General features: G+C 38.8%; 1 protein-coding gene across 5 annotated transcripts in view; it reads left to right on the top strand.

Moving 5' to 3' along the window:
- Positions 1 to 27267, top strand: part of CUX1 (cut like homeobox 1) — a 347690-nt gene that overhangs the window by 59227 nt on the left and 261196 nt on the right. For all 5 annotated transcript variants that reach the window (XM_087957662.1, XM_087957650.1, XM_087957634.1 and 2 more), the window contains exon 2: positions 12708 to 12818. In XM_087957662.1, coding sequence (XP_087813788.1) covers positions 12708 to 12818 — 111 coding nt within the window. The remainder of the gene's footprint in view (positions 1 to 12707; positions 12819 to 27267) is intronic.

Below are 27267 nucleotides of genomic sequence, written 5' to 3'. Positions count from 1 at the left end.
ATATCACTAAAAGGATGTCAGAAAGCCATCCTTTTATTACATCTAACATCTTTGTAATATTCAGGCATATAAGTATGTTTGCTACAAGGAGCAGTTAGGATTTGGGAGTGGAAATCTCATGTAATCACATAGTTGATTCTCATCAGATTAGAGTACCATCGTATTGTGGCTTATGGCTCAACATATCAAAACTTGGCCGTTGTCTTAGTGTGTTGCCAGGATCAGGCAGTTAAATTATAATATGATTTATTTTGGGGGGCACATAAGTTATGTTAACATAGCAATTTTGTTCTGAAGCTTTACCATGTAGTATAAACTGAGCTGTTCAGTGAAAGCAAGTATGCTGTTTTACTCCAAGGTTTAATACTTAGCTGGATGTAGATCTGAAATACTCAAATAACTGGTCCAAAGCAGTTCATGCAAAGAAGCTGCCTGTTGCATCTCTGCACGAGGCACAAGGCAGACCAAGGTTCCTTCTAGTCAGATGGCATTCCCAGAACTGTGAGTTATACAGGTGGGTGGACTTCTTTGAACATTTGCCTTCTGAACGTTCCAATTCAGTTTTAGTTGAACTTTTCTGGGCAAAAGATTGAAGTTTTTTTTTTATTTTTTATGTTGATATATTTCAAGATGTATTTTTACTGTTTGGAATTAAACAGCACGTGTTTTTTTTTAAAAGTAAAATAAAATGAAACAACTCACCAAACCCTTGAAAATAAAGATGCCATTTAACTTTGGGCACGCAGAACTGTTCGCACAACCTTTCACACAAGACAGAGAAGCACGCGTGACCCTTTCATGGCCAACTAGCCCTTGGGAGTTGCGGCATTTTCATGAGAACATGACCTCACAGTGCCCCAAGAGAATGAGATGAAAAGGAGCCCTTTGTGAAGTGATTCACTTTACCCCTACTGCTCCTGCCGCAGCCCAGCGCTCCGCATATGGTAGGTGGCTGCATCTGGTAAAAGAAATTATTCTGCCTGGGAGGGGGGAATGAAGTCATCTGTTCCATCAGCTTGTAACACTGAACTAATTAACAGACAATCAGCATTGATTGAGACAGCTGCATGCTCTGGGGAGCGATTGGGAACACACATCTTTGCAGAACTATTGTTTATTGCTCTCAGGGCAAGGCGCTGAATCTACGCCTTGCTTGCCTGGATTGGAGGTTTCTGAATGGCCTCGGAGTTTTATGCACCTGATATGTCCATCCAGCATTTGAAAACCTGCTTACTGGCTGTGTTTATGGAGAACTTCTGTATATCTCTATGGACATAAAATAAGAATTTTTTCTGGGCTGCAGAGTCTGGTTACTGCATGTCATCTGTTTGCCCATAATTATAAATCTGTGTGTGTGTGTGTGTGTGTTTGCACAGATGAAGGTAGAGAAAAAGGAACCTTCTTTTAAAGGCTAGGGCATACATAAACAGATTTATCCAGTAGCTTCTAAAATGAGCAATAAAACCTCAAGCAGTCATTAAGTCCCAACATTCTGGGTTACTTTTTGCTTACATTTTAAATTTGCTGATTTTATTTACTTATTTATATAGCTGCACATCTTTCAACCATCTTTGGGCAGGTCCCAATCAAAGATTAAAAGACATATAAAATGATATTAAAACTATAACACTAAGCTGATTAAAACATTAAAACAAAAACCTGGCACTGCATCAAATTTCTAATGTGTGATTATTATCTGGGTTTCTCCCAGCTCTTAGGGGAAAAGCCAGTTTTCAAAGCCACTGTAATTTCAAACCGTTGCTAAGGCTAAAAGAATTGCTAAGGCTGAACTTCAGGCGGAGGAGTGTTCAATAGGGCAGAAGCTACCATGAAAAGGGCATGCTTCCTATCTTTGGGACTGGGAGTACGCCTACCCTACTTGACCTGATAGGACAGGTAGATGTCCTTAGGGAAAGGCAGTCCTGTAGATAGCCTTTGCCATATATAAAAGTGATGACCAGCACCTTGAATTGCAGTTGGAAAGAAACGAAGCCACTGCAGCTTGTGCAACAGAGTTGTTACACAGGGAAACTAGGGACCACCATTACTGTGTGTATAACTGACCTTCTATAACCTTTTGGACCAGGTGAAGTTTCTGGATGATCTTCAAGAGCAGTCCTACGTAGAGCACATTGCAGTAATCTAGATGGATCTGGTTGATCACCTACTCATTACTCTCCCATGGGAATCAATGGCTATTCCTCTGAATGGCAATGTGACTGCCTCTAAAAGCCATCTGCTGGGAGACTAGTGATCTTCCTTGGTCAGTTGGTTGGCCACTGTGAGGAAAAATGGCTGTCCTAGATGGGTCAGAGATCCAATCCAGCAAGACAATTCTTATGTTCTTGGCAGGATGACTTAGGGTCTACCCAGTTGCCTATTCCTGTAGAAGTCAAAACAAGCTTGCAGGTTATTTCTCAAAATGCTAAGCAGATGTAAGTGTATTTAGCTTCAGCAAGATTGCTGCACTGTGGCCTCTAGGCAGTGCTACGGTTCTTTAACAGAAGAGGCACTTTTGGTTTGGCAGAGATATATTTAAGTTACTAGTCTGTAGTATGTTGAAGATAACTTGCAAGGGTGGTCTACGTCAGAGGTGGGATGCTACCGGTTCGGCTCGGTTCTGCCGAGCTGGTTTCGCCGAACATCAGCTGAGATTGAACTGGGTCTCCCAGACGATCTGCTGTTGGGCCCACCCGCCTGGGCTTCCATACTGACCTTTATTTCCTGCTTTTGAAGCGCAGCTGCTTTGCGCAGAATAGCAGATTGCTGCGCGTCAGCTGTTGAAGACACAGGGAGCGTGCAGGATTGCAGGAGGTGAGTAGGAAAGCCTCTGCATGTGCGCAAAGCGTGCATTTGGTGCGTGCGTGCAAAGTGTGTGCATGAATTCTCAAATTCTATGTTGAACATTTCTTTACTTATTATATATTTTCATCTAAATAATTGCTTATTTTGTCCCAATATTTTTACACCTGTCCCAACAGAACGTAATGTGCCATAATAAAAACAATACATTCAAATAATATAAAACTGTGCAATCTCATCTGAGATGGGGAAGGGAAGTAAGAACAAAACAGAAACTATTCATCTGGTTTCATACAGGGAAGGCCTGGGGTAAAGAAAGAGGTTTTCAACAGGTGCCTATAAGATCTAATGGAGGTGCCTCATAAATTTCAGGGAGGAGAGCATTCCAAAATGCAAGAGTCATTAGAGAGAAGATCTTCCCATGAGTAATCTCAGGATGACACTCTGTGGTTCTCAGCAAACATGGCAGGGCCATCTCTGATAAACTTAGCATGAACCAGGGATGTAACAGCAAAGGCTGTCTTTCAGTATACCATTCCCAAACCTGTTTAGAGCAGTGGGCCCCCAACCTTTTGGGCACCGAGGACTGGTTCTGTGGAGAGAGGTTTTTCCACAGACTCGAGGGGGTGTAGATTCACGTGCTATCTGCATCCTGTGGATGGGGCTTTGCTTGTTTGCACGGCCCAGTTTCTGGCATGCTGTGGCCCAGTGCCAGCCTGCAGACCAGGGTTGGGGACCCTTGATTTAGATTTGACATAAAAAGTTGAACTAAACCTGAGTTAGTAGCTTCCTAACAATATATTGCTTCAGTGTAGATACAAAAAAAATCTTTTTTTTTGGTAGTTGCGAAGTCATATCCAATCCATCGGGCCCCCATGGACAATGTTCCTCCAGGCCTTCCTCTCCTCTGCCATCCCCGGAGTCCATTTAAGCTCATGCTGACTGCTTCAGTGACTTCCTCCAGCCACCTTATTCTCTGTCGTCCCCTTCTTCTTTTGCCCTCAATCTTTCCCAGCATTAGGCTATAAAATGTGTACAAGTGTCCATCTGATAACTTGGTTGCCACATATCACACCTAAATGCAACTTCCAGGCTGCGTACCAAGATAAGCCTCATTTAGAGTATATTACAGCAAACTAAACTTAAGGTTCTTCATTTTCCTTTCTGTCTGTCTGCTGCAAGAGACTAGCAGTTAGGGTGTCTGTGGCTGATCCTGTCCTAAAATCAAATCTGAACTTTTCTTTGAAGAGATTGAGGTAACCAATATCACCTAAAAGTTCTGTCATTAGATCTGGGTGTCAGGAGGTGGGGTTGCAAGTGTACATTGCTTGTGAATTGTTACGGATGGATCTATTTTTCCCCTGGCTGCTTTTTTATGTGTGGGTTTGAGTTTCTTGGTCTTTCTGTCAGCCACCTGGAGTCATTAACTTGAGATGGGTAGCCATGTTAAATAAATGAATAAATACAGACTTAATCATCTTGGCCCCAGAAACAGGTATTTGCAACCAGGTAGAATTTAGTGTAATCCTCTGGGTCCAAAGAGAACTTAGGAACAGGTGGCCAACTGATTTCTTTTTTTTAAAAAATGATCACAATAGGCTCTTTGCTGCTCTAGAGCGCTCTGTTGAAAACTCAGCAGGGAATATAAATATTCTTGTGGCCTTCACTTCAACACTGGCATCACTTGTGAGCAGTAATATGTCTGACTGGTACCCTACAACACTTGAACTTTACAGCTTCTGGGAAAACCAAGGAGAGCCATAGGCTTCAGAGTGTTGTACAGGGTACTTTGATTTGATCCTATCACTGTTCCTGAGTTGTTGTTTTTAATTTCCTAGATTAACAAGGGACTTCACATCAGCTTCTCTAGTTCTGACCTCTGGAAATTCTTCCAGAATACCGAAGAATTAATCAAATTTCAAATATCCTCTATATGTTTAATTTGTTACTAGCCTTATGACAATGGAGCAACAGTGCCTCCCCTCCCATTCAAATCCTCACATCCTAAAATAGAACTGAATTGAGGGTGTGTCCTGACCTTGGTTTATGTGTTTACCCAATGCAGTTTGAGATGGATCCATCACTTTCATTGACCTGGTGGGCCCTGGTAGAACTGAATGAATGTTGAAATCCACACAATCACACTTGAGATAATCTTGGTTAGGAGGCTGTTTGGCAACATGGTGGGCTAGTATGAACCTATTGTAAAAACTCTAAACTGGAAATGAGATTGTAATCTTTTTCTAATTTTAACAGATTTATCCATTTAGTTATTTTTTTTAAAGTAAACCTTAAAAAAACCCATGCTAATTAGGAAGAAAAAATGCAAAATCCACTGTCTAATCATAGCATCTATGACAATTTGCCATGACCGCAATTGCGCTGCCCTCAGCGCCTGGGGCTGAGGCCCTGGCACTGGAATTAACATGAGATAGGGCCAAAGCCCAGATCTCCAATAGAGATGTCGGCTCTACTGGATACCCGGGAGCACTCATCGAAAAGGAACTGTCTCCAATCCATAGAAATTGCTGTAAAATTGTTATACTGTGCAAGAGAAGCTCAGACACATCCAGCCCCAACAATGACTGAGTCAAAAGCTGGGTAACCACGGCAACAGAGGTGGGTCTAAACAGCTTGGCAGACTCAGTCCGATGACGAAGGAGGTAGAGTTTACCCAGTCGTGGACTCTAGCAGCAGCATAATGGAGAAAATGCAAAATCCATTGTCCAACCATAGAATCTATGACAATTTGCTATGACCAACTTGCTGCAGCCAACTCATCACAGCCAGCTAGCTGTAGGACAACTTGCCACTGACAAGAGTTACACTAATATTGAAGAAATGGTAGAATAGAATCATTAAAAAAAGGTATGACAAAGAAGGGACAAAGTGAAATGTAAATGACAAAAAATAAAATATTTTTTAATTATTTGTAATAATTAGAATCAAATTGTTGAGCGAGTTGGCCAACGAGTTGGCCCACAGCAAGTTGGCTGTGGCAAATTATCTTGTGGCAAGATGGCCGCGGTGAGTTGTCCTATTCCACCAACCAGATACGCATAAGATTGCAGGCCATCATCTCAGATCTCTATCTGGCAAGAGAAAAGAAAGAAAAAGAAAAAAAACTGCAGCCCAAATTGAATGATGAGATCTGCATGAAGAATTGCACATGGATTAGTTTCAACTAGGTTCATTCATTATTAGTTTGCAATGGGAATCTAATGGTTAATCTGCCAATAATTAAGCAGATTTGGCTCCAGTTGTAGTTGAGATGCATGGGCTTCTAAGTATAGTCACTCTGATTTTGATTCTGATTCTGATTTTTAAAAAAATCAGTTTTAGTGCTTTTCAGTTGGTTTTCTTCATGAAAAATCCATATTTTACAGTGTGATTGGTGGGAGCTATATATTTTGGTCTTGTGCTTTCTAACAGATTGCTTGATAATGTGTTGTTGAAAGCCTTATGCCTAGGTATTAACCATATTGGTTTCTGATAAGTATGTACAGACACAGACACACACACATACACATTTTCTTTTTGGCTGCTTGACTCTGGGATGAGTTTCAAGATTTGTTTTCCCAACTGTTAAGCATTTTGTTCTTTTTCTTTTAATTTTCTATTTCAACTGTATTAACTATATTTTTTATATTCAGCAGAAGAGTAGAATTTTCGGAGTATTTTATGGTACTCTGGGATATCAAGAGGCTATCGGATTGCCTCTTTCTGCCCTTTCCATTAATTGGGCTTATTCACGAAGTACTGTATGTGGATGTAGGATTATAAGCTAACAATGTAGAATGAATTTAAATGAAATATTTCAGAAAAAAATGTTTAAGATTTCTGTTCCTATCGTCTTGCAGCAGAAAACTTTATTTTATACAACCTGCAGGGTTTTGTTAGATCTTCCTGCCCCCACTCTAGTCTTCGTGCTAGTTAACAAAAGGTTAAATGATAAAAAGTTACGTGTGGGAACTACACGAACTAGGCTAAATGTACTTAGATTTTCACTGTAGTAGCAGGGAGGTTTTGAATCAACTTAGGGTAATCAGGGATAAGATTGCAAATGTATGTTATACATCAATTGGATTTTACCTAAAGTCCATCAAATTACAGATCAAATTACCGTATTTGCCGGCGTATAAGACGACTGGGCGTATAAGACGAGCCCCCAACATTTCCACTCAAAATATAGTTTTTGTTATATACTCGCCGTATAAGACGACCCCCCACTTGGAGGCATGCTTTTCAAGGCAAAAAGTCGTCTCATACGCCGGCAAATACGGTAAGTTGTAACACTTGGGGTATTCTGGATATAATTCTTGATTGACACCCCCAACCCCTTTCCCCAAACTTACAAAGCCACCAAAATGCTTTAGAGAGGCAGCTTCGCCTTTCTCAGGCTGGCACTCAATTCCTCTCCTTTCTTTGTGACAGCCCCGCGTGCGTGCCATCGGGACTCCAAGGGTGGGGGATGGACAGCTGCCAACTCTCTCTCTCTCTCTCTCTCTGTGTGTGTGTGTGGTGTGTAGAGGGTAATTCGCTATCTCTGGCCTCCGCCGGTTTTAAAGTCGCTTGGCCGGTTCCTGCGCAGGCGCGCTGGCCGGGAGACGCGGCGCCGTGTGGAAGCTCGGTGCAGGGGAGGCAGATCTTTCTCTCTTAAGCGGGAAGGGGAGGAGGGGACAAGAGGAGGGACGGGACGGGACAGGGGCGGGAGGAGGGCGCCGCCTTCTTCCACCGCCCACGGACCCTTTTCTTCCCAAGGGGACCCTGGAAAGCAGCTCGGGAGCCGGGTGGCCCTGCCCAGCGGGGTCCCATCAGGAACTTCCTGAGGACACCCCCCCGCCCCAAGCACAGCCCTCCGGTCTTTCAAAGAGGGAGGGAGAAGCGGAGGAGCAAATTGCCGCCCCGCCCCGCTGCCCAGAAGGAGGGGCGCCACAGTCCACCCCACCACCTTCTCCCCCCACTCCCGGGCCATTACGCGGCTCGGGCTGGCTGGCGAGCGGCCCCACCAGAGACCCTCCGGCTCCACCCCACCACACCTCCAGATTGGCCTCGCAGCGCCCGAGCCGGGCGGAGGGTGGGTGGGTGGGTGGGAGGAGGAGGAAGAGAGACTCCGGCTGGGCTTGAAGGGGCTTCGCAAGTTGCGGAGCTCCGCCCGTCGCTCTTGCACCGAGTGACAATGTTTTACCGGCGATAAGACGACCCCCCACTTGGAGGCATGTTTTTAGGGCAAAAAAGTCGTCTTATACGCCGGCAAATACGGTAATTGCATGCAGCTATAAAATAGCATATTTTTCTATATCCTATGAGTATCTTCTTGGGTTTGGATGACTTCAGATCCACCCAGTGCCCATTCAGTTGTAACATCCCATCTTTAATTGAACCAGAAGACATAGCCTCTGTCCACTTACTTCTCCCCTGGATCTCTGAGAAGCTGCAGAAGAACAGAAATGTTACATTAATGTACTTGTTTCAAAGCAATCTACAGCTCTGTGTGAACCTAAAAAATCTCCAAGGATCTACTTGTTTCAGTTAATTTTCTGCAAGGCTACTTATTTTACTGCCCTATTTCACACAACTCTTCAAAACCTACAAATGCCATTCAACTATTTCTTTTTCTGAATAGTTAAATGGATTTACTTACAGACCATTGCGAAAATGTAATGTTGGTGTTCTACAAGTGTTAGGAATGCACACAACCAAACCAGGAAGAATTGATCTCAATTTTAATCAAGAGATCCATTGTTGGTGTTCTCTCTACGAAATAAATTCCTATCATGTGCCTTTTCACTTCTATTAACCATTGTTAAAATGTACTTGATTCTTTGTTTATTATGGATTTGTAGTAAGAATTTGGTTAAGGAACTTGGGTAGGCAAGGACCCTTTTCAGCTTTTATTGTAATTAATGTTGCAAATAGTGAAGTAGTGGGAAGGAGGAATGTTGTGGGAAGAGCATGCATGAATGATGAAATTAGTCTCTTTTGTATTTGCTCTATTTTTTTGTATCCTTATAAATATTGTATGATGTGTGATTCATATATGAAATCCTGGAGCAAAGGAAATTCTGCCTGGTTTGGAATCTTAACCATTGTCTAATTTTATCTGAAATCTCTGCCTCTTTAGTTTGGTTCATTTGAAAGCTTTTAATTTTGTTAATTTCTTTTTGTAATGGAAAAACCAGAAGTGACTTTTTGGAGCAAATGGCCCTAGCAGCTTGCTTGCATTCTCTCTCACTAGTGAGTTGTTTTTCTCACTTCTCATGAACGTCAGATTTATTCACATTGAAAGGAAATCGATCACAGGTAAAGAAAAATCTACGGGCAAATCCTCCCCCAAGGTACATAACACAACTTCTATTGACTTCATGGAGATGCAGTGCACATACTTCAATTTAGTACTTAAATAGAGCGAACAGCGATATGAGAAAAGCATTGTATAGCGATGCAGAAATAGAAGCAGAATGGAATGCCAATACTTGTTCTGTATAAAAGGTAGCATCATTCATTGGGTACATGTGGAAGACATGGAGATGACATTCTCTCAAATATGTTTTCACGTCTGCTTTTTTGGTGCATAAAATAAACCAAGCATATCGGAAATAAGATGGCAGATTCATTAACATAACCACTGAAGGATACACGGATGTCTCTTGAGAAGTTTTGTTCTTGCATTTTTTAAATTCTAGATTGGCGTGTGAGAACCCATAATTCAGATGTAAAATAGGCTTCTTTAGCTTGGTGCTCAAATCATAACATTTAATTATGATAATGATTAAAAGTTATTTCATTAACTAGGGATGGTTTTATGAATTTGTTCAGCACTATGAAATTGAAAAATCATAATGTTTAATTTCTGGTTTGGCATAAATGGATGTTGACGTACAGCACATATGGAAGATCAAATAATGCTTGGTCAGGAGGGATGCTACATATTAGAATGTTTAGTATTGGGAAGATATTGTTATGTTGTTATAAAAACACATCTTTAGTTCCAAAGCCTTCTAACGTTTTAAAGCCAAAGACAATGGCAGTCTTTTGGTGGCCAAAGAACATATTTTTGGGGAAGTGCAAAGAGTGCTTGGTGGGAATATGCAAAGGAAAAGTGACAGCATCATGCATGTGGGAAAAGTGGTGATTTTTGGTTATGGCAGTTAGAGGCGTGCCACAATTGGCTCTCATTACAATTAGCAGGGATGCCGAATGTGGCATGGGTATGACTAAAGCAGTTAAGCCAGTGCAGATCTTTCATGTCTCCTTAAAAAGCATTATGTGAAAACTTCACTTGACCAAAATCATGGTTGGCAATGGAGGTCAGTAGCTGTGGGCAATAAAAAAATGTTACTATCTCCATCTGGAGATAACAATGACGTGTGGAAAAGAGATGTAACTATTGTAGATGAAAGTTAGTGGACGAAATGAAAGAAAAATAGATGCGTGTCTCTGAAACTTAACATATAAAACTGGATGAAGAGAAAATATGTGTTAGATCTGAATGAAGATGACCTCATCTGAATGGAATGGAGTTATTGATGTAGCAGAAAATTAAAATATAGACATAATTGTGAATGAAAGGGCTAAAAATTGAGGAACGTTATGGTGTCATCAAGGTAATTGTGGGTGTGTATGAAAGTAGGAACCTAGGTTTGGTATAGTTATATCTTGTGCTCTAGGGAAAATACAGGTAATCCTTGACTTACGACCACAATTGAAGCTAAGCAAGATATTTGCTAAGCAAGATATTTGTTAACTGAATTTTGCCCCATTTTCCAACCTTTTTGCCACAGTTGTTAAGTGAATCTCTGCAGTTGTTAAGTTAGTAACATGATTGTTAATTGAATCTGACTTTCCCATTGACTTTGCTTGTCAAAAAGTGACAAAAGGGGATGACATGACCCCGGGACACTTCAATCATCATAAATATGAGTCAGTTGCCAAGCATCCAAATTTTGATCATGTGACCATGGGGATGCTGCAACGGTTGTGTGATAAATAAGTCATAAGTCACTTTTTTCTATGCTGTTGTGACTTTGGTCACTAAACGGAGTGTTGTAAGTCAAGGACTACCTGTATAGCAAAACAATGGCAAGTTTAAAGAAATATAACTGCTAATACTGTGTTTTCCCAAAAATAAGATCCTGTCTTATATTTTTTGCCACCAAAAAGGGCACCAGGTCTTATTTTGTGGGGGATGTCATCCACTGATTAACCTCACTTGCATACGTCGCCCCTGGCCTACTTTCCGCTATCAGAGGCCTTCAGGAGCTTCTTCTGTGGCTGAAGGCCTCTGGAGCCGATAACAGAGCTCTGGATCGATCTAGAGCAGGGGTGTCCAACCTTGGCAACTTTAAGACTTGTGGACTTCAACTCCCAGAATTCCTCAGCCAGCTTTGCTGGCTGAGGAATTCTGGGAGTTGAAGTCCACAAGTCTTAAAGTTGCCAAGGTTGGACACCCCTGATCTAGAGCTTTGTTATCAGCTACAGAGGCCTTCAGGAAAGCGTGACCAGCCTTGCCGGTGTCAGGGTGTGTGAGGCCTGGCTTCAACTGTCCAAAAATAAATAGTAGGGCAGCTCTACCATCCCCATCCCCACCCTAGCTTAATTTTTACCCGTCCACTCTGGAGTGGGCGGGATCTTAGTTAAGGCTTATTTTGGGGGTAGGGCTTATATTGGGTTCATGTATAAGAATCAAGCTAGGACTTAACTTTTGGGGGGTAGGTCATATTTTTGGGGAAACGGTAGAAATATAGGGAGTACAATGTAGTCTGTGATGAGGAATGAACTTCCTTGAACTATGGAAAAAGCTATCTAAGAACGTGCTTCTTACTTTGTTTTATGGAAGTTAGAGTTGGCTATGTCAGGAGCAAAATAAAATCAGCCAAATGTAGCGAAACCATGATGGCTATTGTAGGCGCTCTGCTTTAATTTGCTTACCCCAGAGCCTAAAGTGCAATAGTCAGGAAAATGGAGATGAGATGTGAAATGGAATGTGCCATTGGTGATATTCTACCGATTCAGCTGAACCAGTAGCTCTGAGGATCATCTGTGAGTGAACCGGTTCACTCCGACAATCAGTTGCTGGGCCCTCTGCCCCGGCTCTATACTGACCTTTATTTCCTGCTTTTCAACCTCAGCGGCTTCGCTCTGCTGTTTTACACACAGGGCTTGCAGCAGAAAGTGAGTTGCAAACGCTGTGCGTGTGCAAATCACATGTTTGGTGCGTGCGTGCGCAAAGCATGTGCTCACACCGAACCAGTAGGAAATTTTTTTTGAAACCCACCACTGGTGCATGGCCCATGGCTTCCTTTTGATGCTGCTTGCTTCCTCTCCCCCGCCACCCCAATTCCACTCTGATAGACTGATTGTCATGCAGTTGGACCTCGGTAACTTCCTTTCTGATCTCATCTTTTTTCCTAGTGATGATGCCAGACAGTACCAATAGATCTTATTCATTTAGTAAAAAATGAAATTAATATAGTCAGAGAGATGTTACAAGTTCTAAGTATAGACTGCGTAGATCAGGAAAAAGGGCTTTTCGGTAAGAGTGAATTGAGAAGGAAACACTGATTGAGTCTTATTTCAAATTCTTGAAAACCCTGAAAAATCAAGGAACATGATACCTTTGTGTTATTCATGATAGTTAAAAGATGAATAAATAAAGTCGTTTCAGTACTCTTCAGGGAAATGCTTGCAGCAGATGTAATTTCTCATTCTCAGTATCTAAATTTCCTTTCTTCAAAACAACAAAAAAGGAACTTTACAGAGGCCACTTATAACTTTTGGGGAGGGATTGGTAATCAGACATTTAAAAGAAGTAATGACTTTAATGGGGGATATAAAATACTTTCATTAATTGATTTTTTGCTTAACAGTTTAAACGAATATTTTGTCTTTTTTTTTCATGATAGCGAGAACTTGATGCAACGGCAACAGTGTTGGCTAACCGACAAGATGAAAGTGAACAATCAAGAAAGAAACTTATTGAACAAAGCCGTGAGTTCAAGAAAAACACTCCAGAAGTAAGTTGCAATATAATACAGATTTTGAGCTGTTTTCCATAGCATGAAATCAACTTTTTCCCATCTGTTGAAATTAGCTGTAATAGCTTGTTCTTCCAGGTTATTTCTTGGACTTCTGGCAAATGGAATCTCTCTTTTTCTCTCTCTATATAAGAATCTTTAAGTGTCTGGCTTTATACCCTGGATGTGTTAGGATTTACCAAAAAGATTACATAGCATCACTTACTATGCAGAATTCTTAAAAAAAACTATCATTTCATCAAACTAATTAGGAGCACAATAAAATAGAATGCCCCTTAAATTTGGCAGTTTCATAATGTTAAGAAATTACTTCAGATTACTGTAACTATTAAATATATGTATATGTAAGAAAACTCTGGGCATGCTGAAATGAATATGTCAATAATTTTCAATGTCATAATTTTTCAATTAAGACTTTTAAAATGTAAAAGAGATTATGCTGCATGGAAATATCTCAACATTTCATGGAAGAATCCCAGAAACATTTTATTTTGAAAGAAGCATTTATACCATATTTAAATGTGCTGTATAATTATTTTTTCTTAAATGTTAATTTAAGTGGTTTTGGCTATTGGAAAGCTGTCAGGATCTTTTTTTAATACATTATATAAAGCTAAGTAGGCATACTTTTTTAGTTTTCCTTATTTAAATATAGATCCATTTAACATTTTAAATGAGCTTCCCACCCTGTGCTTCCTCATACGTTGGTTTCCATCCATTCCACTTATCATAGATAATATCCTATCTAGTTTCAGTTTATGATATCAGAAAAATAATTCCAATTCTGGAAATCTCAAACCTTATTTCTGTTTCTCTGAATAATTTCTCCATATTCAGAGTATTTATATCCATTTGACATCAAGTTCTTCTCATTTGCTGCTATTAAAAAGAGAGCATTTAATGCAGTCAATGTCTAGAATAATTAGCTTTTCTCAGATCCTGTGCCCAACACATGATATCAATGAGTGAATATTGATAAAGAGCTGTGGCCTGTAAGAACTGTACTAGGAAAAGCACCATGGGAACATCTCTCTCTCCCTCCCTCTCTCTCTCTCTCCCTCTCCCTCCCCCCACTCTCTCTCCTCCCTTCCAAGTACTGTTAAGGTGTGAGATCAATAGTATAATTTGGTAGTGTAAGATTCTCGCTTCTTTCCCCCTCTTTTCACTTAAGGGAGTATAACGCAGTGAGGACTAGAAATACTTTATAGGTAGTTCTCAATTTACAACTACAATTGGAACCAGAATTTCTGTTGCTAAGCAAGGCAGTTGTTAAATGAGTTATAAATGATTTTACAATCTTTTGTTGTTGTTGTTGTTAAGTGAATCACTGCAGTCCTTAAGTGAATCACTGCAGTTTTTAAGTGAATCCCAGAGTTGTTAACCAAATCTGGCTTCTCCTGTTGATTTTGATCAGAAGACAGCCGGGAAGGTCACAAATGGCAATCACATGACACTGCAGCCATCTTAAATACATGCCAAGTGCCAAGTGCCCAACTTTGGAACACTTGACTCTGGAAATGCTATGATATTTGTTGGTGCAAAGACTGTTCAAGAGTCACTTTTTTCAGTGACTACCTTAATTTTTTGGAGAGTTACTGTTCTTTGGATTCACTTGCTCTATCTAGACTAGATGTTTTGATTTGATATAAGGCATCTTCACATGCTAAAAGATCTGTTTATCTGGTAAAATGTTTGAATGCAGATGTGCATCCCACCAGGCTGAAGGTTGACTCAGCCTTCCATCCTTCCGAGGTAGGTAAAATGAGGACTCAGATTGTTGGGGGCAATATGCTAACTCTGTAAAACCGCTTAGAGAGGGCTGTAAAGCACTATGAAGTGGTACATAAGTCTAAGTGCTATTGCTATTCTGGGGTTTGATATAGATTCTGGAATTTCGAATGCTTCAAAATGATGGTCTTCGCTTAAGTGCATGGCTTCAATCAGTAAGGGTTCCCCCCCTTTAATTCTTCGTTATATGACACAGATGTTTATTAGACATGCTTCTAGGACAGGGGTCACCAACCTTTTGGACCTCAGGGACCACCAAACTCATAATTTTAAATCCCAGGTACCACTAATCGGTTCTGTGGGCATGGCCTAATTTATGGGTGTGGCTTGGTGGTCATGTGACTGGCTGGGTATGGCTTATATGTAAATATTATAAATATTTATATAAATATTGAATTTTTTATTTAAAAAAGAGCAACTATTACCCAAAATCAGGCAAAGCAGGCAGGCAGATTGAATTGCTCACAGAATCATTCAGTGATCTATCTATCTGCCATCAGCTAGCTCAGTCTGTCACATAAAATTTGCTTGCAAGCAAACTCACATTAACTCACAACACACCATGTATGTAAATATTGGTGTTTTTTTATAAAAAAGAGCAACTTTTACCCAAAATCAGGCAAAGCAGGCAGGCTGATTGAGTTGCTCACAGAATCATTCAGTGATCTATCTATCTGCCATTGGCTAGCTCAGTTTGTCACATAAAATTTGCTTGCCGTGAGTTTGCACTGAATAATAGAACCTTCAATCCTAAAGGAGGTTCGGCTCTGTTTAAAAGCAGAGCCGAAGATCTAAAGACTAGCTAGAAAGCAAGAAATCCAACCATTTCCTGCTTCCTAGCTAATCTAAATCTCCCGGCAGAGCAGAACAGCTGATGGTCGAAAAAAGAAAAAGGAAAAATAGCAATTTAGCAGGCAAGTTTGCTGTGTAAGGAGTGAGTGGGCGGGGAGGGTTCCCGTGGGCCATGTGGGCGGCCACAGCCTTGTGTTTCTGCGCAGCCTGGATTAATTACTTTGAGGGGTGCTCTGGGGGTGAGATTTCTCTGTGGCCCACCAAAATTTTCTTGCAGCCCACCGGTTGACAACCGCTGTTCTGGGACACTGGACAGTAACAAGCTAACATTTTTATTTTTTGTGGATCTTTGTGGATCAGAAGCATTTTTGAGAATGAAAGTGATTGTTAATGCTGGCCTTTTGTTGATGGTCAGATTGTTGCTGGCATTTTACTTATTTATTTAGTATGCAAATACTTATGTGTATGTAGGCTAACCATCTCATATACTTGATTTTGACCATCTCACAAGTAAAAAAAGAATAAAAAAACAGTAAAAACAACCAGAGTTAAAAACAACAAAAATAATATAAAACATAAAACTTTGCTTTGAGTTTTAATGTTTGCCATATCATTTTGAAAAGATCAGCTGGGACATGGAGGCTGGCAAGAGCTAGGGGAAGTTTTGCAGGCAAATTATGGAGCCATTATTTTAGGAATCTGGCATTGGTAAGAAGAATGAAAATAACATTATACTGGCATTCGAATTCCTTTCTTGCCATTTGAAGGTGGGATCTTTTATAAATTCCAGTATATCATTCTTTGATTTGCCTGTTATGGGAGCTAACTTTTGACATAAGTCTGTAGAAATGATTAAGCTATTTAGATCTCTTCTTCAGTAACACTCCCACACAAATACAGCACATCCACACAAGCTCCTGTTTGGAGAGTTTCAGTTGAGTTTTTTATGCTTAATTTGTCATGGCTTCACAACCATTTATCTATCGTTCTTGGGATGGACTATGTTGTTATGATTCAGAAGGCCTAAAATAAAATTAAAAAATCTACTTCCCACCCCTGCCACCCTTTTAAGGTTATCTAGAATCCAGCTCATTGTAAACCTTGTGCTTTTCATTTGATCACCTCCCCACCCATGTCAACTTCTGGAAATCACGTTTTTGACTTCATGAGTTTTGTCATTTATTTATTCGTTTATTTAAATCGATTGATATGGCTAGCCATCTGACTACCCATATGACTAATGTGACCTTGGGCAGCTGGGAAAGATTACACTATATAATTTGAATATATATATATATATATATATATATATATTCAAAATTTCTCTCTCTCTCTCTCTCTCTCTCTCTCTCTCTGTGTGTGTGTGTGTGTGTGTGTGAGTGTCTATACACACACAAATGCGTATACCAATGAAAATGTTTGTGATGTGTTGGATTAATTTAGGAACTAAAAATTAAAATAAATGGGAATGGTTTAAAACAACTACAGTTTGCTTGAAAATGTAGTTGCTGCATGCTTTGCAAAGATTAAGGCCATCACTCCAGGAGCAAGAACCGACAGGGCCATCTTGTGCTCTCTCAGGTGATTACAGGCATCAGTAAGAATTTTTATTGAGATAACCAAAGAAAAGATTAGTTCACCTGAAATATTTGCAAAGTCTGGCCTCTCTTTGTCACAATAACTTTTACAAAGAACTTTTAATAATTTCTATTAATGTTTAATCCGTATATCGAATAAACTGTATTTGGGGAGGACTAACCAATATTTAACAGCTTTGTATCCCCCTCCTTTAGGGAAACCATATTAAAAACATAACCAATCTTTAACATTCTAAAAAAAGTGCAAAAAGAAAATAAAGTAAAATAAAGTAAAAGACGGAAAGTTCTATAAAAATAGAAGTAGTACCAAAGTATTGATGAGTGTTTAATTGTTTTAATTATTTATATTACACAGAGTATAACGGTGAAGGTGGCTGGAGCACATTTAATAAATTGTACTAAAGTAGGAATGATATTGCCTGTTCAAGACTGGCAGGCAGAGATTTTAGGGAGCAGCTTTTCATTTTTTTACTTCTATCCTGGCACAGTCAATGTGTAATTATAACAAATTTTAAATGGAATAATATAACAATATTATTATTCCTTCTCCTCCCCAAGAAGAAATTTATCACCAGATAAGTGGAGAAGAAAAAAAGAGAAGTGGTTTTTATTTATCCTGGTTCTGTTAGAAAGTGAGATACATATGGGTGATCCTAGTGAACATGGCCATTGATGACATATTTTTGTTTTTCGATGCCTGCAAATATGCCAAATGTTTAATAAAATTAGTTGTACTTTGGCAATATCTCCAGCTTTAGAGCAAACAGATTAAAGTTGTTGTTTTTTAAGAATATTGTAGTCATTGCTATTTTAAAAGATAGCAAGTCTCTCTGAAATTCTAAATAGAAAAGTTACTATAAATGCTCATGGGAAGTAAAAGAGATCATTTTGAAGATTCTACTTTTGTAGATGCCACCAAACAAAATTCTTAATGGTATTTTATAAAATGTACAATGCTATAATTAAATGTTAATTTTCTTTAATCATCAGGTTAGCCTAGCACACCCCTGTTAGGGTGTTTTTCTGTTTTTCTATGGGTAGCAGTGAAAATGTGTGTGTCTTTAGCTTCCTTGAGATTCTCTTTGTAGCAGGCATCTAGCATTTGAGGAAAAAAAAAATTTGGTATGGATTTTGCCCATAGGTTAGAAATTAAGTGTCTCTTGGCTCCCAGCTTTCTGCCTGTTGCTGACCAAGATGCCAAAGAACCATCTTAAAATCTGTTGCAAGTAAATTGGTATTTAGAAGAACCCTAGAGCAGAGCCTCTACCTTACTCAAGTGTCAGTAGCAGTTACAGCCCTGAAATGTGTTTGTAGACTAGGGTGTTAAACTGCTTAAGAGATGAGAAAAATAGAGGAGTCAATTAGGCAGAATCTCTAGTTGGTACTCCTAGTAAATTCCTGTCATATCTTCTGGCTTGTAATCCTACCAGCTGTATAAGGAGTTTGCCTTCGGGAAGAGAAGCAGCAATACTAGCCACCTCTGGGTTTGTAACTGGGACAACCGCTCCTGCAAGAGAACCAACGTTTCTTGAAGCTAAGTTCTTGCTAGAGAAATATGGCACAGTTCTACAATGGTGATTTACTCAGATACTTTGACCACATAAGCATTAGATGTATGATATACAGGCATTGATTGCTACCATTGAGGATGGTTTCTGTGCCTTTAAATTTTCTTGTGCTTATCCTTGCCCTCCAGGTCCCCATCCCCCCCCACTTATTTTGGAAAACTTCTGGTACTCTATTCTGTTCAAGGACTAATCTAGCTGTAATGTCAGTTGCAGAAGCCAGAGGCCACCTCCCTCAATAATTTAACCCTGAAGTTGAGTTAATGATTGCTACCATAAGTATCCTCTGGTTGTTTTAATAGACCTTGTCAAGAGCAGTACTGAAATTTGCATCCTAGATTTGTTAAATATGTTTTTAGTTGATGTACAGTAGGCAAAACTCACTTTGAGTTTTGTGATATGAATAACTTGGGTATATATGTCCCTGGGTATGAGCAAACTGGAGTATAATAACATGTCCCCAGTATTTCCTTAACCAACTAATCCCTCTTAAAAATAATAATCAGCAACTATGGAATGCCAGATTTATTCTCCTAATCAGGACATTGCTACTCAAATCCACTTTCCTTTGGGTTCCTCATTAAGAAAGCAAGTACATCACATTATTTAAAGACCCAAGTGTTTTGTCCCCCTTTAATACAGTTTGACAAACCCCAATTGACACAAACATGTATTCTAAAACTTGCTGCTTACATTAGCATGATGAGTCACATGTTTAAGGAAAAGGGAAGTCTGGATAGGCAGGAAATGTTCAATTCTCTGTGTCTAAATCTGACTCAAGTCAAAAGCCAACTAATGGCTTTGGCACTGGCAAAATACTTGTTCACCTTTGTTTTTTCAGGAAACCTGACATAGAATTTAGATTACCTTTCTCCAGGTTCTCATTTACGTCTTTGTTAAGGAAATGCCACCATTCTTTAGAAGTTCAAAAAACAGCCTTGCTTTAATAGATTCTTTGGCAAATCTTTGTCCTGTTATAAATAAGTTGCCAACTTTTAAGGGAAATGTTATGAGTTGCCTTGCTGTTAGTCTTTCAGTATAATTGACAAACTATGGTGTTTCTAAACAAGGTCTTTCTAAGACCGTATAGTAGGTCCTGTTACATAATGATGATACCCTGCATTTGAGTTGTCTGCAGTTAGTAGCTTTAATGTAACAGTTAATTACTGAGTGTTCTGGCCTTTACAGGATTAAGCTGCCAGAAATCTAAAAAAGTGTTTGTGTGTGTAGCTTTAATTAAAATAAGGCATTTTGCTTTCCCAGCTGTGCAGTTCCTGTAGATCTGCATCCAAGCATTCTTTATTAATTTTGAAAACATAGTTGATCCTGATGATTTAGAGTCAGGTAGGCATTCTGAAGAGCTGAAATTGGCCATAGAGATGTGATTAGGAGAAATGCATTTGTAAATAACAATAAGGTGCTTTGTTCTGTCTGCATTTGTAAATAACAATAAGGTGCTTTGTTCTGTCTGCTATTGAAAATATCAGAAATGATAATTTGGAGGCTTAATAAAAACCAAGAAGCCATTTTTTTTCCTGTCTTTTTATTTCTTTGGAGTACACAGTACCAGAGGTGGAAACTGAATTGAATTTTTCTCAATATACAATACTTTATGTTCAAAGCAGATTTACATTATAGCTACAAATAAGTAATGAAAATGTTAACCAGTTAAATAGAACACTTACAACAATAGCTGTTTAAGGTTTTATCTGGATGCAGAATTCAGGTATGAAAACCCTTCTGCGTGGCAATTTTTAGACTTGGCTTTCTGAGAAATTTTAAATAATAAACAGTTCCCCTGAGAATTCAAGGACCTACCTCCAGGGAAATCTGTCACTATGATCTGTGTGAGTGGCTGTTCTTATTATGTCTCTTAATCTGCCTCTTCTAGGGATGGGTAGTTTGACTATCTTTCCCCCACACTTCCTTAGCTTAGCTGAAATGTCCCAGAATGGTTGATAATATAAAAGAGGCTTGTTTATTGAGTTTCCACTAAGCAATTGGTCTGCAGTTACAGACCAGAGAGAGGCTGTAATTGCTACTGCATACATATTTTGACCAAAACATGGAAGTGTAGAACATTGTATAATTGGGGCTGGGATTGTCTGCCATATTGTTTGCTCTAAAAATGCTTCAGAAGCCCAAATAAATTATTCTTTGCTATAGCGGTTAATAGGGACATAGTGGTGATCAGTAAAGTCAGAAATCAGAAAGGTGTCGATCAGAAAGGTCGGCAGTTTAGTGGTTCAAATCCCTAGCACTGCGTAATGGAGTGAGCTCCCGTTACTTGTCCCAGCTTCTGCCAACCTAGCAGTTCGAAAGCATGTAAAAATGCAAGTAGAAAAATAGGGACCCCTTCGGTGGGAAGGTAACAGTGTTCCATGCGCCTTCGGCGTTTAGTCGTGCCGGCCACATGACCACAGAGACGTCTTCAGACAGCGCTGGTTCTTCAGCTTTGTAACAAAGATGAGCACTGCCCCTTAGAGCCGGAAACGACTAGCATGTATGTGTGAGGGGAACATTTACCTTTACCTTTATAGTGGTTAATATCATCTATAACAGGGGTGTCAAACTCGTGGCATCACATCGTCATGTGACATATCATGACTTTTTCCCTTCGCTAAACTGGGGGTGAGGGTGGCCAGCGTATGACGCATCTGGGCCGTGAGTTTGACACTCCTGATTTATACCATGCCTAGCTGACAGTCCAGCTGATGTAAATTTGGTTCCTTCTCTGGCAATACTACCAAGTAGTGCTATAGGTAGCCTTGAAGTTTCATTGGTTTCATTATTACTCTTCTTTCTGACCTTGGAATATGTTTCCTGGATAAAATACAGGACAGTCTTTTAATAATCTATGGATCATGTTTTTCCTTGATGTTGAGTGTCAAATCCAGCTGTAATCTAAGGTAAATCATGGAGTATAATCAAGCAGTAAGTACATTTTGACCACAAACAGCTTCTAAATAATCTGGAAAAAGAAAAACCTGTGAGTTGATAAAAGACAAAAAATGAGCTCTTGAACAGACCAACTTTTTAATGTTTATAGAATTCTGATGGCCCACTGCTAACACCCAATTATCTTCTAAGGAATTGGAAATTTTGAACCATGAAGAAATTCTTCATGGCTTTTTTCTCCTTCCCCAGTAAGCTCATGATCTCATTCTCATAAGCTTAGAATTACCTAAGACACTTTTAGTAAATTTATATAATGGCTTAAATTTAGTTTTGTGTGTAAATTCTTTTTTTGTGTGTGCCATAGCAATAATTTATTTAAAGCACTTTTTTTTTTTACTATGTAGGCTTGTTTTATATAGTTCTTTTACCCCCAAACTATAACATTAAGTTTAAAAATGCATTAAAAATATTCAGTTGAAATATTGGACTGAATGCAGTAGGGAGGCAAATATATGTGTCCCAGGATAATGTTGAAAGATCCCATCTGGGTCAGTCACAGAGACCAGAGTTTCCCCTTCAGAGCTTGGAAGGCAAAACCTCTGGTCCTGCTGACTGACCCAGATTGTAGTCTAGATTTGTTTTTGCTCATTGTGATATAGTTGGAAAAGACTTTGGAATTAGAATTCTTATCACACTTTTTAAGAGAGAAAAGAATTATATTATTTTTATATTCTGACATTTATTGTAAACCAGAGACCCTCTTTGAGAGAGATGGGTAGCTCACAAAGTGAAAATAAAAAAAATAAATATTTATTATAATTTATATATGAATTACGTAGAATAGTCTATCCCTAACTTGGTACTATCCAGGTTTATTAGACTACAATTACATAATTTTTAACAAAAACACAGTATAAATATGTTTCATCTCTCTTAGGACTGCCTTCTAGTTCTTGCCATTATTCAATTAACTTTTGTCAGAAAGTGCTTATTCATATCAGATTTAATTCATATTTCAGTTTTTCATTACAGAAATTAGTACAAGACCCCATATTCACACATTTAATTTAATGGTACCCTAAGACTGTTGGAATGCAGAAACATTATTTTGCACTCTTGCTGCGAAGAGATTGGGGGAGGGGGAGAGGAATGAACATCAAGGTAAAGTGATTGTCTTCTGTATCTAATCTTTGGGTCAGTGACCATTTCACACTTGAAGGAAATGAACAGCCTCTAAGTACAGCACATGATATGTAACTTCTAATCATCTCCATCTCCAGAAGAAGACATTTCCTCCAGGACTCCGAACAAAGCAATGTATGCACCGCCACCCATTTTCATACAGATCCCTATTTTTTGATACATATTTCCCATTCACATCAATTTTGACCCATGCAGATTAGCCGGGGGTGGTGGTGGTTAATTTCCTTGCTTGGCGTTCCAAGAGAAAAGGATGACCTTATAGGTATACATGTGGCCCCCAACTTAAGACTATTGGTTTAACAATCATTCAGAGTTATGGTGCTGAAAAAAGTGATTTACAATGGTCTTTGCACTTACAACTGTTGTGGCATATTCACACTCACATGGATCAGAATTTGGATGCTTGCCAACTGGCATGTATATAAATCCTGAGCTCATGCGATCACCATTGGTGGCCTTCCCTGGAGGCTTCTGACAAGAGAGTTAATGGGGGAAGCCATGTTTACTAAACAATCATGTGATTTGCTTAATGATCATGGCAAAAAAAAAAAAGGTTGAAAAAATCTCATACAATTCACTTAATTCCCCCTTCACTTAGTGGTAGAAGTTCTGGTCTTAATTGTGGTTGTAAGTTGAGGACTAGCTGTATAACTGAAAAGTAAGCCATTCTTGTCTCTCTTGTTGCTGGGCTAGATAGAAGAAGCAAGGCTTTGAATTTTTCATGGGTTGGAGATTCTCCATGCCTGATGTTATAAGGAACAATGAATTAATGTATGTATTTGCAGATAAAAAGGATTTGATGAATTCATTTGCATGGCAGAAACATAAAATCTGAGTGTGGAACCCTCAGAAATTTTACTGTATCCTAAGATAGCAATTTGACTAAGAGGGCATACAATAATGAGTTGTTAGTAGTATCCAGAAGAACAATCACACTGCTGATAAAATAAAAGAGAATTTAGTGGGACATTAAAAAGTAAAATGTTTAAAGCAAGCAGAAAACCACCATCTACACCAGAAACTATACTCAAAGAGTCCATCCCAAATTACCCCATTTCTGTATTATATGACACCTGCCCCTTGAGAACGATTTACAATCAAATTAAAATGTATGGGAGAAGTAGAGAAACAATTTTTTTTAATGTGGAATTCTTTTTGAATTAACACATTTTAGTGTTGAATATATGGAAAAATAAAACTGAACTGCTATCCATCTATGTCTCCAGAGTGACAATAAATCACTTTCCCCCTTTTAAAATGTCTGGCTCCATAATTTATGTTTGCATAGGCCTTTAATAAATTCATAATAGGTGTTTTAGTTGGCAAGCATCATTCCAGGGATTAAGGACTTTTAAAAAATACTGTGCTTTTGTTCTTGACCATAATTAGGTGTGGAAAAATGTATATGTATTTTTACTAATCACAAAAAAATCATTTGATTTCTGTTTTACTTTTGCAGAAATGCTTGTGCACAGACCATTTTAAACAATAAATAACTTAAATTAAGTAGAATTATGACCGGTATTTTGTTAAACCTGAAGACGTTTAAAACAAGATCTGTATTTTGTGGCAGCAAAAAATTTATACAGCCATGGTTAAAACTGAATTTATGGCTGGGCCTGAACATCTGGTTTCCCTACCCAAAACATGCAGCTGATTTTTCTGTGTACTTCTTCCATAGGGTATATAGCCTCAGTGATGAGAAGAAATCATCCAATTTTCTAGTCAGGGCCTGGAGCAAATTTGTGTCTTTGTCAGAAGCAATTGTATAAATTTAAAATAGTTTGCATGAGCTTAGCAGATGCCAAACTAGTATCCTCAGATATACTGAATGATTTTGAAAAAAGAAAGACATCTCCAATTTAACCATATGAGCTGAAATAGATATTGGGTAGGTAGATTCTTTACTTTTTAGAAAATATCATGGCTAACAGTGTTTAGCTCGCTGATTCTTCACAGGAACAGACTTTGGGTGGAAGAGTATAAATGTGCATTTTATAATAGAGGCCAAGCAAGGAGGCTAGTACTGTAATTTATTTTTTCTGTTTTTGGGAAATCTTTAGCATATTGAAATATGGACTGTGGAGAGGAATAATCACAAGAATTGAGAAAGGCCTTTTTGTTTAAAAAGCAAAAACTACAGATAGTCCTTGGCTTATGTCCACAATTAAGCCCAAAATTTCTGTTGCTAACCAAAACAGTTAAGTGAGTTTTGCCCCATTATATGACCTTTCTTGCCATAGTTGTTAAAGGAATCACTGCAGTTGTTAAGTTAGTAATATGGTTAGTAATAAGTGAATCTGGCTTTCCCATTGACTTTGCTTGCGAGAAGGTTGCAAAAGTTGATCACGTGACCCCCGGGACACTGCAACCATCATACATATGAATCAGTTGCCAAGCCCATGAATTTTGATCACGTGATCATCACAGGTATTCTGCAATGGTCATAAGTGTGAATTGGTTTTAAGTCGCTTTTTTCAGTGCTGTTGTAACTTCAAAGAGTCACTAAATGAATAGTTGTAAGTCAAGGATTACCTGTACATTGTTTGATTTATTTCTGATGATTTATGGTTTGTTTTTTTTAGTTCTCTTTAATATTGTTGAGATTAAATGTAGAATAGATTTGCTTCTTAAGATTTTCTCTCAAAGCAAGTAGGCTGCCCTCTTGCCTTGTCCTGCAAATGCAGTCTTTAGTCCAGAAGAATTGTGCATTTCCACTTATTTTATGGAGTAGACAGGAACAAACTCTACTGTTATAAACTTAACCATTTGCTAAGAGCAATATCAAAGCAATATCAATATCATTTGTACATTGCATATTACCTTGATTGCATGTACTATTAGACTTAGACTAACTTTATTGTCACTTTGAATGTACACTAATTGGCATACGTTAAAATGAAATTTTGTTACATACAGCTCTCAAAGGGTCTCCACTTCTAATATACACTAGATAAACATGACAAAATAAATAAATACAAAGTTATGCATATGTCCACATATATTATATGACATGGAGAAAAAAACAGTTTAGTTTGGATATATACATGTACATGGCGAGAGAAACAAATCTTGCAAGTTTACCAGGCAGAGGGCAATAGGGAACAGAGCTGTTGTTATACAGCTCTATACAGAATTATGTAGCCTCCATATCAGGGAAGAGTACCCTCACAACATTTCCCTGAAGCTTTGGAGTAACATCACCAGAGATAACAATTCTATATTGTGCTCCACATGGGGCTACCCTTGTAGAGCATTCGGAAGCTCCAACTGGTGCAGCGTGTGGCTGAAACATATCTCTTTTTGAGTATTACAAAGAAGAAGCTGTATTTTGGCTAAGCTGGCCCATGGAGAACATTTGGTATATGATTTGAAGAGTTTGAAACTTACAACAATCCTTGTCTTACATATATTGCAGAGGGAAAATATGCATATGTTCTCTCTCTCTCTCTCTCTCTCTCTCTCTCTCTCACACACACACACACACACACACACACACACACACACACACACACACGTTTGTCAGTGCAGAAGGAGATCTCTGGTGTGTGTGTGGTCTCGGTCCCCCACCTCACCCCTGCAGCGTTTGGAATATTTAGTATTCCTGTGAAGAAATAATCATGCTTTTAAAAATAAAAGGGGAAAGAAAGTAAAGCTTTATTTAGCTGATTCTGAAACCAATTAGAAGATTGGATGTGCTTCCTGTTGTAAACACCCATTTAGACTGCTTAAAATAGATAGTATATACTTAACTGAGTGGAAGGATGCTTTCGCTTCCTGTGAATATGCTGAGGTAGTTTTACAACACTCCAAGAACCTTCTGTTTGGCCTAGGGATAAGAAGAAGCCTGAATATTGTCAGTAGCAAAATCATTCTTGCTTGGGATGAGGGTGCAGACATCTAGGCAAAGACATAGTTAACTACAAACAAAGTTTATTGCGTAATAAACTCTTCTTCTAAATCAGTTAATCTCCCCAGATACATATTTTGTACTAGGTTTAATGGTGCCTGTGAAGGAAGAGAACGATCATGAATAAGACACATACAACTTTTTACAGACTGAAGCCACACTATTCCATTGACCTCTAGGTTTATAAGAAACTGGGGTAATTATCATGTTAGTGTTTTTAAACTTGCATTGCTGGCTGGGGAATTCTGGGAGTTGAAATCCATACACATCTTAAATTTAACAAGCTTGAAAACACTTTGTTTATTAACTTCTGCAGCTATTTCATTATTACCAACATGATGGCAAAGCTTTCTTCAAAATAGGTTTATTAATATTTTAAATAGAGGATAAATGCAGTCAAGTGCAAAGTGGAGACATTGTCTTGTTATAGTGTGCAGAGTGATTCTTGGAGTGGATTAAAGTATACCCAGGTTCAGTTTAGATATAGGTGGTACTTATAAATCTTGGACTGCTGTCTTTAGAGTGCACATCTTTTTTGCTGGGTTAATGTAGATGGGCTGAATAAGACCTGTTACATCTTGTATGATGATATCCAGTTATACATCTCAACTCAAGGCAAACTAAGTTTTGCCGAAAATATCTTATCCTGGTGTCTGGAGGCATGGAGGTTCTGG

This window comes from Notechis scutatus, chromosome 1 (genome assembly GCF_049901735.1).
Source record: "Notechis scutatus isolate UNSWTSFEM ecotype Mainland chromosome 1, rNotScu1.2, whole genome shotgun sequence".
Taxonomy (NCBI): Eukaryota; Metazoa; Chordata; class Lepidosauria; order Squamata; family Elapidae; genus Notechis; species Notechis scutatus.
Note: the sequence above shows the minus strand (reverse complement) of the source record. Positions and strands in the feature narration are given on the sequence as shown.